This window comes from Pteropus alecto, unplaced genomic scaffold (assembly GCF_000325575.1).
Source record: "Pteropus alecto unplaced genomic scaffold, ASM32557v1 scaffold10, whole genome shotgun sequence".
NCBI lineage: Eukaryota > Metazoa > Chordata > Mammalia > Chiroptera > Pteropodidae > Pteropus > Pteropus alecto.
In genome coordinates, this window is record NW_006431210.1 from 4,919,901 (window position 1) to 4,935,403 (window position 15,503).

At 34.9% G+C, this 15,503-nt stretch overlaps 1 protein-coding gene across 11 annotated transcripts in view; it reads left to right on the plus strand.

Moving 5' to 3' along the window:
* The window catches only part of RBMS3 (RNA binding motif single stranded interacting protein 3), a 631,961-nt gene extending 620,622 nt beyond the window's left edge, over positions 1–11,339 (plus strand). For 6 of the 11 annotated variants that reach the window (XM_025039114.1, XM_025039130.1, XM_025039132.1 and 3 more), the window contains one exon: positions 3,393–4,052. In XM_025039114.1, the coding sequence (XP_024894882.1) occupies positions 3,393–3,495 (103 nt within the window). In that variant the 3' untranslated portion in view covers positions 3,496–4,052. Of the gene's footprint in view, positions 1–126; positions 421–3,392; positions 4,053–8,056 lie in introns of those variants that run through there. The other 5 variants (XM_006905714.3, XM_015597384.2, XM_025039137.1 and 2 more) reach the window with 3 other exon arrangements.
* Positions 11,340–15,503: the final 4,164 nt, after the last annotated feature.

A 15,503-nucleotide genomic window follows, 5' to 3' on the forward strand; every position in this document is an offset into this window, starting at 1 on the left:
TCGCTTTTGCTACAATACAGACCATCTCAAACTTAGTGACAAGCATTTTTTTTTTTTTAGTTAGTGATTATGTGGGTTGGCAATTTCATCTGACTTCAGGTGAATAGTTTTTCTGGTCTTGACTAGACTTACTCAAGCATCTGGAGAGAGCTGCCGGTCATTTTCACAGCTCAGCTTCTGGGTGATGGATGAGTGATAGAAGTGATTGAGCCACATGATTTTGATCATCCATCAAACAGGATTGTTCACATGGAAGTCTCAGAATTTGGAAAACAACAGAGAGGAAGCCCAGATGATCAGCATTTTCAATTCTGTTTGTGACTCATTTGCTACTATCCCTTTGACCAAAGCAAGTCATATGGCCAAGCCTGGGGTTAATGTAGGAATTCATTACCAAAAGGCCCAGATGTAAAAAGGAACATTGCAACCATTTTTACAAAAAAATAAAAAAATAAAAATCTACCATACATATGTTGGAAAAAATCCAATATTCCCACTTAAAACTGAGTAATGAGCCTTCATTTTGGTCTCAGTTTCCTCATTCTTAAATAAAGACACTAACACTTCACTTGCAAGTTTGCTTTAAACATCCAGTAAAATAATTCATGTAAAATAGTATTGTAAACTGTTAAGCCACACAGAGTAAGGTTTTATTTAAGGATAAATGGCAAAGCAAAAATCAGGTAGTCAGAATTACTCTTCAAAATCTTTAAATAAATTATAAACCAAAGTAAAATACGCTTTGTGTTGAATATTTGTATAGACTAAAATATGAAAGTTTTGGATTGAAACCATAGGAATTAACACAGTTCAGTCCACGTACGAATGCCTTCTCATGCAAACTATTCTACTTTGTAGATAATAATCAAAGCCCTAGTGAATGGAGAATTCTCAATGATTCTATTTGTCTGCGTTAATGTTGCCCCATTTTTTGATCATCATTGTTCTTTAACCTCAATACATGTTTAGAGATTTGTTTGTTGTCAAAAGATTAATCATGACAATGGAGTCTTCTATATGTGGTTTAGCTTGTAAAGTTATCCCTCAGAATTAAAGGGCTTAATTTTAACATAACAACCTTACAAAATATAAGGCATTTATTATTATTATTATTATTATTATTATTGTCATTATCATCATCATCGTCATTATTACAATCACACAATAGCTTTCAGAAAAGATCCATGTTAAATAAAGCAGTTTTGCCTTTTTAAAATTTTTTAAATTCACCCTTAGCCTATATGAATCACTTTTACACGTACCAAACAGTATGGTAGTCTCTGGAACCCTGTTCCAAGAACATTGGAATTTTTTTCTTCAGTCTACTTTGTAGATCATATGTGAGAAAGGAGTAGAGACTGACTATGTAGAAGTACAATGAAAGGCAGGGGTGGGAAATGAAAAATACTGTATTTGCCAAAAACATTTTTCAAGGCTTAGCAAGTAGGTGAAACTTGTTCTGGCTCTTTTAAAGCATAATAAAGAAACAAGTGATCAAGATTTTTTTTGCTAACAGTTTAATGATGTCTGGGTAAATAAAAAAGATGCTTTCATTCATCCAGTCAACTATTATTGATTGAGTGCCTACTATGTGACAGATAGTTATCTAGATGCTAGAGAAAGACCAATGAAAGAGTCAGTTGCCATTCTTGGAGTTTATTTTCTATTAGGAGTAGACTCGCAATCAATGAACCAATCAGCAAATAATCAAAAAGAAACAGAATTTCAATGCAGACTGCTTATCACAAGATTCTTGTGATAAAAAGTTATTGAGTAGGTACCTAAGATTTGGTATCAGGAAAGTCCTTTTATAGGCCTGGACCTGAAAGATGCTTAGAAGCTAATCTTGGAGATATTTGGAGAAAAAAGTATTTTAGACAGAGGAAACAGAGTTCAGAGGTCCAGAAGAAGAGCCTGAGGCAGGGGTGTGGTCGACTAGGGAAGAGAGTTGCAGATAAGTCAGCAGGCTAGCTTTTGTAGAACTCTTGGTCCTTGGATACTTGGCTTTGTGTTGCGTATTGATTCTTGGTTTTATCCTAAGTGAGCTAGAAAACCTTTGGAAGGCTTTAGGAGAAGGAATGACAGAATTTCTTTTATATTTTAAGGACTCTATTACCAATGGTTGGGTATAGAGGGGTGTGTTTCAAGGATGGCTTTCAGTATACATCTTTCCCTTCTTGCAGTTGTTCAAAACACTCTCCTCTCCCAGTCTGATTAAGTCAACTTTAGCTGCTTCTGCTTGTCAGCTCTTTCTCAGGGTTGTCCCCACCTGCCCCTGGTCATTGTATGAAGTGGTGGGGAGAGGAGTACTCTATCTGACCCAGAGAGACCACCTCTGCCTCTCATGGATTCTGGTGAGAGTCTCCCCATCCACCTTTATACCTGGGCTCAGTTTCACTTGTAGTACCCAGCATTATGCCAGGTTCTCTGCTAGGAGACAGGATCTCTGCCCTCAAAGGTTTACAATCTAGTACATGATTACATCTGCACATAGAAAAGGTAAGTATACTACAAGGAAGAAAGTAAACAAGAATTTTTTTAAAGTACTGTAGTAAGCAATAGGAGAATGCATTTAGTTTTTTTTTTTTTTTTTTGGTGTGTAAGCTTTGGTGGAGTTCGTGGCAACTGGCACTGGGTCTTACAGGAAGGAACAATGTTCCACGTGGAGCAATTTTGACCACTGTCCAGGGGGTGGGAAAATTAATGGTTGGATAATATGATTATTTCTTTGAGACGTTGATGCAGAGTAGTAGAAGGTGTGAAAAGTCAGATTGGACCCAGATTCTCATATCATGCCATGCTGAGGTGCTTGAAAAGCATTTTCTTTGTTCCTTGAATATTCTTCCAGTTGAAGTACACAATGGATTTGGAAGAAATGTAAGCAGACAGTCCTATTATTGCAATAGTTCAGATAAGAGAGAACAAAGGTCTGAAGTAAACAGTGGCAAGTATAATGATGGCGGTAAGGACTAGGGAGGAATACTGAAGTCAGAAAAATAGGAGAACGGGACTTTAAAATTCCATGCAAAATTGGCGAGTATTGATGCCACTCACAGAGGCAGATGAGATAATATCAGGAGACCCTGATTTGTGGAGAAATACGAGGAATTTAATTATTCTTGTAATGAGTCAATTCGAAGAAGCTTTATTCCTTGAAATATTTGAGGACATCTGAATCTAGCCATGTAAAACTTTGTGTTCAAATATGTTTAAAACTGTGGTTACACCATGGTTATGTGCCTTGAGCCATGAATTCTTATCATTGATAATGCAGAGCTTTCCACACATAATAAATATCAAGAATAGAAATCGCCATCCCATATCTTCATAGGGGTAAAAATTACGGTAAGAGGTTTCCTCGTTTGAAGGAATTTTCTTTTACACTCATGCAGGAACGTATGTTACAGGATGTTCCACAGGGCGTGCTCGTTGCTGCAACATGACAGAGATGAAAGCACGCTGGAACATGGAACATTTCAAATGTGTGACATGTGAAAACCACTTGCATTGCCTTGAGGACATTTCTTTAAACCTGAAGAAAATTTTTAACAGGTCCTGTTTATATTCTCAACTTCCTCTTTTTAACATGCTACAAAGTGTTAGGAGCTTTTGACTTGAAACAACAACAATAAAATATTGAATGAAAACAAAGACAATATCTCAAGTCAAATTGGTGAATAACGATCACTTGTGAAATTTTCTAAAAGGAAGAAATTAATATGACTATCCAAGTTTTTATCAATGTCAATCAAGGGAAGCTGTCCTGTGTCATGGTAAGACATGAGATTCTTCAGAACCATTAAAGGAAGATGCTGAGAATTGAGCTAAGCATTTGAGTCTTGTAAACCCTTTGGTACTGGGAAACCATCACTGGGAAAAGTTTAAGGATGCAAAAGCACCCACAGAGACATTTATTAAAGTCATTCATTAGAAAGGAGGCACACGACAATTTATACAGCTCTGTTCTTTTCAGTCATCTGAACGCTCTTAACATAAAAAGTTCACTCAGGTTGGATTTGACCATTTTTGAGAGGTAGGACTATGTTATCCTTATGGAGGCCACCATCAATCTACTCTTAACAGTCTTGTTTTGAAGTCAAGTTACGAAGAATATCCCTAAAGTTGCAGGCTACAAATGTCTCTACATACCTATATTTTTCCTATTCATGTAGAGTGGAACCTCTAAAATAGTTTTGCCAATTCATGTTATCTACTCCAAATTTCACAAATGGCAGCTCATTTTCAGCCTTGAGATATGGATAGTTTAAAGTACTTGTACAAACCTATGGACTTTCCTATTAAATGTTAGCTGAACTATGGGAAGTAAAATTCTGATTAAGGTAGATGAGTACCCTTGAAAAGTAGTTTAACCCATAACGCACATATTTAATATCATAATGTCTATACTAAAGGTATTTTAAAGTAAATTAGAGACATCACAACAGAAGGTTGCAGGATAAAAGTTTGAGAAATATAAATGATGTGCATATGAATAAAAAGGTTGTATTTGGGATCTTTGTCAGAAAACATTTTAATATTCTAAATTCAACTTTTCAAGCTAAAAAACAGGTCTTCATATTTTGTATTCATACTTTTTTTTCTTCTATTGTTAGAAGAGTCTATTAATGCAAGGGAGCTATGGACTCATCTCAAAAGGTGGAAGTGATACCTGGGTTTATTTTGGAAGTTCTATAGAAATTCCAATTCCTGCTCAAGTTATCGATTTTTCTTTGTGCTATTTAGGAAATCTTTAAAAAGTAGCACTTGAAAAGTATGAGTCTTCAAGCAAAGTTAAATTTTAATATTTAAAATCAAAAGTTCTTTCTTCAGATTTCATCTTTGCCACTTACTAGTTGTCACTCTTTTATTTAACTTCTTTTATTCTTCCTTGAAGTGAGAGATTAGATTGTTCTCCAGAGTGTAAATTAGGTCTCTAGTGTTGAGGAAGGATTTACTACCATTCCCTGGAGTTAGGGTGGGGAGGGGAGGTCAAGAGCAATATCGGGAAACACTGCTTTAACCTAAGTGAAATTCTTTCTTAATTGCAGTTCTCTCCAAAGCCATTAAAATGCTAATGTACAACCTCCTAGAGGGCCAAACAAATATTTCAAATGTTTTACTTCTTGAAAGATTTGCATGTGCTGCCCTCCTCCGCTGGAATTCTAAGAGGTTTCTTTTGTTTGTTTGTTTGTTTTAACATATTAACGCTAATAAAATATTTTATTGTCAACATGATGATTATTTTTATATTAATTTAAAAGATTACATTCTTTCAGAAACTTTTTTATTTAATCAAAAAATTTTCTTTGTTGGTGCCCTAACCACATGCTTAGTTTACCAAAGGTTAATCCAGTAATGCGGGTCTGGTGTTCAGTTTTTCCCAAACTCTGGACCATAGAACCCTTCTTTTCACATGGCATCACATAAAGTTAATCTGTCAGGAATGACACTGGAGAATATTGCATTATTAGATGATCTTTAAGACTTCTTCCAGCTCTAAAAGTCTAGAATTCTAAGACTATGCTACTTCCTAATCAATTCACTCTGCATTTATTTATTTATTTATTTGTTTGTTTGTTTGTTTGTTTGTTTGTTTGTTTGTTTTGGTGGCGGGAGGATGGAGGATGAGAGAGTTCAAAATGACTCTGTGATCTTAAATTTCCTAGTCTTCCAACAACCACACTGACCTTAGAAGTTCCTTATCTCAATTCCAGTATTGCAAGGCATTTTTATTCTTTAAGCCCTCTCTGGCAAACTGAATTGTCAAGAACACCAATTTCCTATACATTCTAAGTATATTAATGATTTGCAAAGTATGTTCTTGATTACTATGCTTACATGTCCTTTAAGTTTATGAGTAATAATACATTCTGTTTGCACAGTACTCAACATCTCACTCATACTCAACATCTCATTCACATGAATTTCTCTTTTTAAGTTACAACTAATTTTATTTCTAAAATAATCTCACTGTCCAACTTGAAGTGTTCCTGTTGCTATTGGTCACAGCCTTGAAAATTTAGAGGTCTTCTATTTTTATGGATATCAGTGGAACAACCCATAATCATTATTTAAATGTGCACTTTCACACTTCATCTAAAACAGAAAAAAGTGGACAGTTCTATTAAATAACACCTTTCCCTTCAAATTTCAGCTAACAACCCTGAAAATGTAAAATACAATTATTTATTTCTCCTCATTGGTTTTCAAATAGGAATGACACTACTTGAAGGATCAAGAAAGTGATGGGAGAGGGCTATTAGAAACATCCGTGTAAGGTTATAAAACTCGAAAATGGCTTTAGCACAGCTCATAAATGTGGATGCTTTGAGACCAGTGCACATGACACACCTGAGCATGGAGGGTGGTCTTTGTCAGTGTGGTTCACTGAGTAAGACACCATTCACAGAGCAGCTATTATAGACATTCACGGTGTTTTAGGCATTTTCTGCTCAATGTTTAATAATACCAGAGTGGAAGAAGGGAATGGAATCAATGAATAAATCAAAAACCAAAAACACAAAACCATACACGATAGATTCTTAGAAATAAAGTAAATCTATACTTTGCAAAGGTATAAAGAGAGACCATATATATACCATGGTTCCCATGACTACTACTAATAGAATGTTTCTTATTGTTGCTGCTTATTATGAACATCTTAGTTGCATTTCTTCTTTAAAAAACCCTACTTTCTTAACTCAGAAAAAATTTTATCTCTAGGCACTTAAATTATTGGTTAAAAATGAAAATATTCAATTTACTAACTAGTCACTTTCCTTACATTATTCTAGGTACAAATTGATCTGGTTCCTAAGAGCCATACGGACTCATATGAGGGCTTTTTGCAGATTAAAAAGAGCAAACCCACTTAATCATCCTCAGCTAACTATCATAGAGTTTAAAACATTGTTGAGGGCTTTTTCTCAATTTGAATAAGGCCCACTTGCTCAGGGTGCATGCAGTCCTGCATCGCAGTGCATAGCTTGGGGAATAGACTAATGGCTGGAACTTAGCCCCACTGTACTCCCCCAGACGTGCATCCCGTGCAATGAACAGCCTATACAACTATATCCAGCAACTCTGAGGTTTCTCTACTAAATTACGCAACTGGGCATCAGAAGAACCTACAGAGAGAAGAGGCCCTCATCTACGTATGACCTCCAGATAGTTTAAATGTTCTTCTTTTTAAAGCACACTCCTGAAATTATTTAGCAAAATTCTAATCTATGGGTGGAAGAGCTAAGAGTAAAGGTCAAACTACTAGAATCTCAACCTTACAATATAGATGAGGCAACAGCAGAAGACATTATTTGGGCTGTGCTAGGCAAAATGGCAAATAGTAAAAGTGACATTTGTCTAGTTAGACACCTACTATGTGCATACCACTCTGGCGGACTTCTGGAGAGTAAACGTCAAAATAAAATACAGTTTCTACTGTCAAGAATTTGAAATCTTGATGAGGTGAATGAGCAAGGAAGAAGAGAAGAGGGAAAATGAATAAAATGGCATTGCCCTCTTAACCATCCTACTTAATTGCTTGGACCAATAAAACTTGTGGCATACTTGGCGAATACTACAAGATAACATACAATCCATTGCTAACATCTTGAGTATGTAGTAGGGACTCCCATATTTCTTGACTGAGTGAGTAATGAATCCCATGAGAGTTCTGAGGGGTAGAATTACTCAAAGAATTTCTGGGGAAGCTACGACATAAGCCAGTCAATAAAAAATAGGCTCCATTCACAAAGGGAGTATTTTTTATCTGGATATATTTATAATATTTGTTACTTTAGAATTAAAAAATATTCTTGACCATTTAGCCTTGATATTTAATGTGAACATACTTTCTGGCTTGAACATAAGTTTGTGTGAAAGTGGCAAAATTTGACACTTTAATCCGCCCAATATGCTTTTACGACTTGACTTCATTGATGACGGTGATTTTGAAAGAGCTTGGTATCTTTTAAAGAGACATCACTGGAAAAGAGCACAAAGGAGATTTCAAAGTTGCTTTGATGTAATAACCACTCCTAATCAATTGTTTTCACAGACCATAAACAAGACTGAAGAATGTCCGTCTGAAACTTTGCCTTGAATGAAGAAACTTCACTGAACAAGAAGTTGGCTTCCAGTTTGCACAGGCGTCAACGGAATGCTTTTTTTTTTTTTTAAATTTTCTACTTTATCCAACGAAAACAAAGTGTTTTTATGTGCTGTGCAAATGGTTCCTTCATGTGGTCTGACAGTTTCTTTTTTGCCATCATTTTTTTTTTAAATTAAACTTTAAAAATCCCAGAAGAGGAAAAACAACAAAAACAACAAAACAAAACATGGAAGGTTGACATATTATCTGGAAGAATATTTAAATTCGGAATTTACCTGAAGGTGTAGATGTCAAGAGGTGGGCAAGCAGAAATGGAAACAAATTGTTTTCCTCAGTAATTAAGCTAGACTTTCCTTTTTTCCTTTTCTTGTTTAAATGTGGGTTGTTGTTTTTTTTTTTATTTTTCTCTTAGAAATATTTAGGTAAGGTTTATCTTGAATCTTAATTGCCTTAATTTTAAGGACGTCAAAGGCTCTCAAGGCAAGCTGTCAACGTCTTGTTAAAAAAATCAAGAAAGAAATGAAATACTGTGCCGGCTTTAACTGGTACAGAAGTTTAAGACTATGAGTTTTTAGGGTGAAAAAACTGTACAGTTTAAAAGAAAATGTTTTTCTTCATTTGAAGAAAATTTGTTGATAAAAGAAACCATGGCAACTGCAAGAATTGGAAAAATGCTGGGACTTTTCATGAACTTTGTCTTAAGTGTTGAATCATTCTAGAAAGCTAAAACATTTTACGGTAAAGTTACTAAGGTTGGTTTAAAAACAACTGCATTAGAAATAATGCGTGTTTGGGGGTCAGAATGCAGATTTTTTTAATTTACAAAGCGTGATTGCTAGCAAAAGCATTAGTGCTTTTTATCTGCAGTCTTTTTTATGAGCTTTACAAAGTTTTTAGTCAGCTTTGCTTGTCACATTGCAGAACCTAGCGTAAGAGCATTAAAGACAAAAAACAAAAAACTTAAGTAGATAGGAGCTTATGGTCAAAAGTGCAAAAAACAAAACAAAAAAACAAAAAAAGCAATAGATAGAGAAATTGTTGACAATTTCTGTAGTCTTTCCTAGTTGTGATCAAATTCAGCCTATGGATGGCCTATTTTATACCAAAGATGAAGTGGCACCCTATTGCAGTCCAGAAGATAGAGGTTGTTTTCTTTTAAAAATTTTATTTGACCTACATGGCCGGACCAGTTCTTATTTTTGTTGTTTGTTTAAACTACCTTCCACTGGTGTTTTACATACTGCAAAAAAAAAAATTTTTTTTTTTTTTTGTATATTTGTTGACAGTAGAAGCTTGCACCTGCTGTATTCAGCAGTTTCAGCATGCAGAGGTCTGGATATACCAACTGATAGAGCCAAAAATGGCTTTAATTTCCATGAGTTTTTCTGGTTCCTTACTAGCTCTCTTGAACAGTGAAACCTGTATTGATTGCCACCAATAAGCTAAAACATGTGTTTAACAGGTTGAAATTGCTTTATGTGAATTTTGAACTAAAAACACTTCACAAACCTGGTCTGAACGGTCACTTGTCCAAAAAACTTAGTGATATTCTATTAAGTGAGGGTGGCCTCCTGAAAAGGTCTCATTGTATTTGTAACAGTAGTGTTCCTTCTAAATTCCAACACCTTTTGATTTTGTCTTTTCACCTCAATCTTTGTCGTCATCCACCATGAACAGTCACCTTGATTCTGCAGTTGAAAGGGAATATTTTCTCTTTTCATTGTATCTTCAAATCCTGGTGTTGTCAGAAGAAAGACAAAATAGACCTTTTTATTTCAGTTTAACTCTCTGAGGCAAGTAGGACCAATAAGATTGATGATTCTATTAGTGGAAGTTAGGTAAGCTTTTAAAATGCTAGTTGACAATCAAGACATTGTATAATTTATATTAATAAGAACCAAAACAATTAGGTTTGATCAATCATTTAAGCCAAAGGAGATATATTTGCATTGAGAATGATGCAAAACTTTGTCTAAAATGAATTAAATCAGTGTAACAAACATCTCTGCATATTTGGTTCATGAAATCCATGTTCAACCTATACAGTTTTATGTGAAACTAAGGCCAGTGAAACTTTGTTAATTGAATATGTACTAGAATTGCCTTCTGAATGAATCATTAGAATCAAATAAGTGAAACTTTTTTCATAAACTGTCATAGGAACCTGTCTTAGTCCAGAGGGAAGAGGAAAATGCATTAAGTGCACTGTAAAAGAAAACAGAAGGCTTTTAAAAACTTTTAAGAAATTTAAGAGATAATTCATATTCCCATTAGGTCAACATGAGTAATGAGTTTGACTCATGAAAGTGTCAATATTCTGCTATTTATAACTTACAAACAAAAGTCTAGTATTGAAATTGACCTGATTCTCTTATTTGCAACACCGTGTATTGGAAATTCAAATCTAGAGAGTGATTCCATATCTTTGTGGTCAAATTAAAGGCAAAAATACATCCAAGAAAATGTAACATGCTATAGAGAAATTCAAACTGGTCACACCCATCCTTATGGTTTTCCATGTTTTAGAGAGAATTCTAAATTTGTACTTCCTTCTTTTCCATCTTTCAGTTTCTCGTGTATTTTAAGGGTGGCACTTAAGTTTTATCTTTGAGTAGTGGGCCCTCAAGTTACAGGGGGTATAAGCAAACATTCATGGAAACTGTATTTTCTGTTTCTTTTTTTATTCATTCTCTGAACTCTTTGTATAAATAAGGATTATCCTGGGCATAATTCATTTGAATATGAAACCAACATGCTTTCTTTTGTTTCTGTAAAAAAAAAAAAAATTAACGTCATACAAAGAAAGTCTCATTTACACAATCGACAATGAGGCTAAGAGGTAGCTACCATGTGGCTGATGAATGTGCCTAGGCAACTTCCTGTTTCTATTCAAAACTACTGCTTTATTTATACATTCAGAAACATTTTTTTCACTATGAAATTTCAATGATCTCAATTTTTTTAAGCCACTTCAGGCAAAAGGAAATTACTTGTCAGTTTATGTGTTCATGTGTGTTTTGTGTTTGGATTTTTTATATCATGCCATTCTATAAAATATTTCAAATCAAAAAGAAAAAAAAGAAGGAAAAATGGCACATGTTCAAATTTACATCTGTCATCTTACCAAATAATTGTTTTTAAGAGTCATGTCTGGGGGAAAAAAAGCACCAACAGGTAAGCAGCATTACATTGTATGAAAAATAAAACAAACCAAAATATGTGTTCAATATTTGCAGACATCAGAATCCTAATTTACGTTATGGTTATTGTAATCCTATTTAGGACTATAAACTTTTTTTTTTTTAAGTATCCTGGTTTATCAGATTTTCAAGCATTTATTCAAATGTTCAATTTTTCCTTTCAACTTTAATTGCCAGGACCTAGCCTAAACATTAAAAAAAACAGACTAAAATCAGAATCCAAATGGAATAAACACTATGTCATCCAAACTCCAATTGCATGGTCAGAGGAGGAGTGGGTTTTCTTTTAATAATGATAAGGTGTTGTCTGGGGAGGCAAAGTATCCATGGTGACAGGGGCTCTTCAAGGCAGTCTAGGTCTTCTGAAGATATCAGGGACCCTAAGTGAACTAAATGTAATACTAGCAGGGGCTGGTGCTGTGATCTTAACAGATCTACCACATTTGACAGCATATAAGACTCACTTCCACCCTTTTCTAATGAAAAACTACATGGTGTTTAAAGCACTCGTCTTAGAGATGAAGGCTAAGAGTAGAAGGTGGCTGGAGGGAGCAGGAAGTTCACTGTACCTACAGAATATATCCACCCCTTGCAAAACTGCTTTAAAAGTATTTTCAATTAATGTATGACCAAAAAAAAGGACTTAGTTTTTTTCTTTATTAATAATTAGGATGTCAATTATATAACAAAGTATCCTTTACAGTGGCCTAAAATCCCATTAATGAAAAGTGAGATTTGATTTAAATAGGCCCTTTGCAGCCTTCTTCATGATTGAGAAGTTTCAGTGTGCTGTCTACACAGATTATAATATTAGTAGGAGACTCAAATACATTTGACAATTCAGTCTCATGCTTAATTTGAGTACACAAACCACTGCAGATGAGCTGATAAGCAGAGTTCTTAAGTGGGTTTCAGTGATAAATGTTTTCATATGATGTAAAATCAGATGAAAGGATAAATTTTATGTATGTGTATAACAATATTCAGCACATTTGAGAAATCACTTCAAAATATATTTTAAACATGTCATAGAGCCTTGATCTATATTATCTTGTCCACAGTAGGGAGTAAAAGATGAGATTTTGTTTTTCATGTTGTTGTGGCTGTCATCCTTCAAAATTTTGAGTTCCATGGGACTGACAGCCTCTCACTCCTATCTGAGGGACTAATGTAATTGAAACAGGCTCATTGATTGTGTACACTATACTCTTCCTGTGACAGAGTGATAATGGGATTTCATTAATGTATCCATTCGTTTTACAAGTAAGATTCACCATGACATTGGAAGACAGTTGAGTCTAACTCAAATTTAACAATTTTTACCAAATATTTTTAAGTATATAATTAATCTCTTAATCCAAGTGCTCTTGGTCATGGCTGTCCTTTGTGGATTACATAGAGTTCAGGAAAGTATGAAACCTAAATATAAGATCCCTGAGTGGCCTCAAATTTCTTTTATGATGTAGAGCAGGGGGCTCACCCCCAGATTTTGGTATCTTTTATCTTTGGTTTTATACCCCGTTACATACGCTAACTGAAGGATGGATGGCTTCTCAATATTTATTTCTTTATATTTCTGGGAGGGAAAACAATGTTTTAGGAAATGCTTCTTTCACTCAGGAAGCTTTAAAGCTAAAGCAGAGATGAGCGCAAGCTTAGCGTCTCCAGGAAGAACTACTAGGCCACTAAATCACATTTTCTTCCATTTTACTCATGCCAGTCAGTAACTGCCCCATGACTGAATCTTGCAGAAATGCAATCACTCTCAATTTTTGAAGGGCTAATTATCTACTTTGTGGATTTGTTTTGTCTTTTCAACTATTTGAGGCTCTATTTCCTTTTATTACCATGTTACCCTAAGGGTGGAAAGAGAAACAATTGGAAATAAAATTCAAATCAGTCTATTTTGCTTCTTGTTAAGTATTGATTTATTAAAGGAGTTTGAAATCGTTTGTAAAATTAATGTCAGTGCATTATATACTGTTGATTTTTATTATCCATGATGTTCCTTTCCCATCCACCACAAATAATTGAGAGTTGGCTGTGCTCTTGCAGAATATAAAGCGGGGAGCGGTGGGGAGGGCGGGGGAAGATGTAGCAAAGAATTTGGCTTCCCTCAAAAGAAAGCTGTTTTGGTTTCATCCTCTTTTGAAATTTGAACCAGTAGAAAAGGTCAACTCAAAATTCAGTTATGAGAATATAATAGCAGCTCTTGGTTAAATACACACTCATATCTTAAATCTTTGACCAAACAAAATTGCATTGTTTTGTTATTTTTTGACTTTTCATTATGATATTAAGGCTGAATGACCTTGACACTCCAGTGGATTTTTTATGATCATTTCAAATTTAAATAGTGTTCAAAGTGTAACTTCAGTGTTACACTTTGTATTTTAAACACTCTTGTCTTTGATTATTAAGAAAGATGCTCTTTCCTCCTCCCCAAAATATGTCATTTTCTCACATGTGAAAAAGGAGTTATTCCGTACTTTTCAGGAATTGTAAAAACTATTTCAAAGAGACACTTGAAAAAGTTTTCTCCATTCTGGAGATTAATGCTTCCATTTATTTAAAAAGAAGAAGAATATAATTGGAATCCTAATTTTAAAAATATATACATAAAAGTATACTTGCTATGGAATACTCAGTTTCTTTAAAAAAAAAAAAATGGGACACAGCTTCTTTTAAAACCCTTGTTTCAGGCCATATTTGACTTCATGGAATTCTGAAACATCATCCAATTTTGAACTTTACTTAAGAGTATTTTGTACTGATGTCTCTGACTGTCATAGAAAGTTCTGTAATTCTACGGTGTTTCTGGCTTTATTTTTAATTTTTTCATCTGTACCACAGTCAAACTAGCTACCATTTCCCCAATTCCCTGGGCTTTCTGTAGATCAGTGGATGTTAGGTTTAAACTTCTGTTTTCTTTGATGAAGCTTTCAATAAAAAATGAAAATAAAATCAACCAAGTAGGGCCATTGTGTTCTTCTTCACTCTCCTAGAGATAGGTTTGGGGGAAGGGCTGGTGGGAAGGAGCAATGTCTGTCTGTATTTAATTGGGTATACAGAATTCCTCAAAGAAAGAACCATTCCTAGAGACCAAAAGTGAGAGAGGAGGGAGCATTCTGTTCATGCAAGGGGGCCTGAGAAAATCACTGTTGGGGCACATGATAGTGTACTTGGAGGCTACTGCTAGATCCAGGTAACTTTCCACATGACATCTTCATGCTTTAGAATATAAGCACCTAAGAGAAGGTGTAGAGCAGAGGTCTAAACGTTTTTGGAACCAGGGACCAGTGCTCCTATGAGAATTTAATGCTTGATGATCTGAGGTGGAGCTGAGGTGGTGATACTAGAAGTTGCAAATACAGATGAAGCTTCACTCACTCGCCCGCCGCTCACCTCCTGCTATGCAGCTGGGTTCCTAACAGGCCTTGGACCGGTACCGGTCTATGGATCAGGCTTTGGAGATCCTTGGTAAAAAATGCTAACTAACCAGTGTTCAACCTCTAAGGCTGTGTTGTGTGTTATACCCTTTTCCCCCACGTGAGTAGCAGTTCACATCGTCCTTCTTGGCAGAAGAGAAAGCTGGAAGAATGGAATTATTGGAGAGTATCAGAAAATAAGACTTGTACGAAGATTTTAAATTTAATTACACCCACATTCCATCATTGTTTTTAGAGCAATGGTTCTTTTATGTTGTTTGTTTGTTTTCCAGGAATTATATACTTGTAAGAAGATAATAATACCACTATCGGCGCCCATTTGGACAAAATTTTTGCAGGGCATTTGGGAACTTCCTGAAATACATCCATAGGCTTTTGGTGAAAAATCCTTTATTTCGAGATATAAAGATTAGAGAAAGAAGACTAGGGAATGAGGAAACAGAACACCCCTTGGGTATATAATAACCACTATTTCTTGACCTCATATCTGTGTATTTTTGACTGTTTTATAAATTATTTTCTCCCAAAAGAACAGAGTGTTTTGTCAACTCTCAATAGTACCAATAAAGTTCATATTCAGTAAAGCTTTTTAAAAGAGATGCTGACAAAGATAATTCCTAGCTGCTCTCCAAAGTTAATAAAGTGAAAAGTAATATAGCTCGAACTTAGAGGATTTAATTATTTCTGGATTTTCTGCAAAAGAGTGTCTTTTACAATATTGATAAAAAAAAAAAATCTCTCATA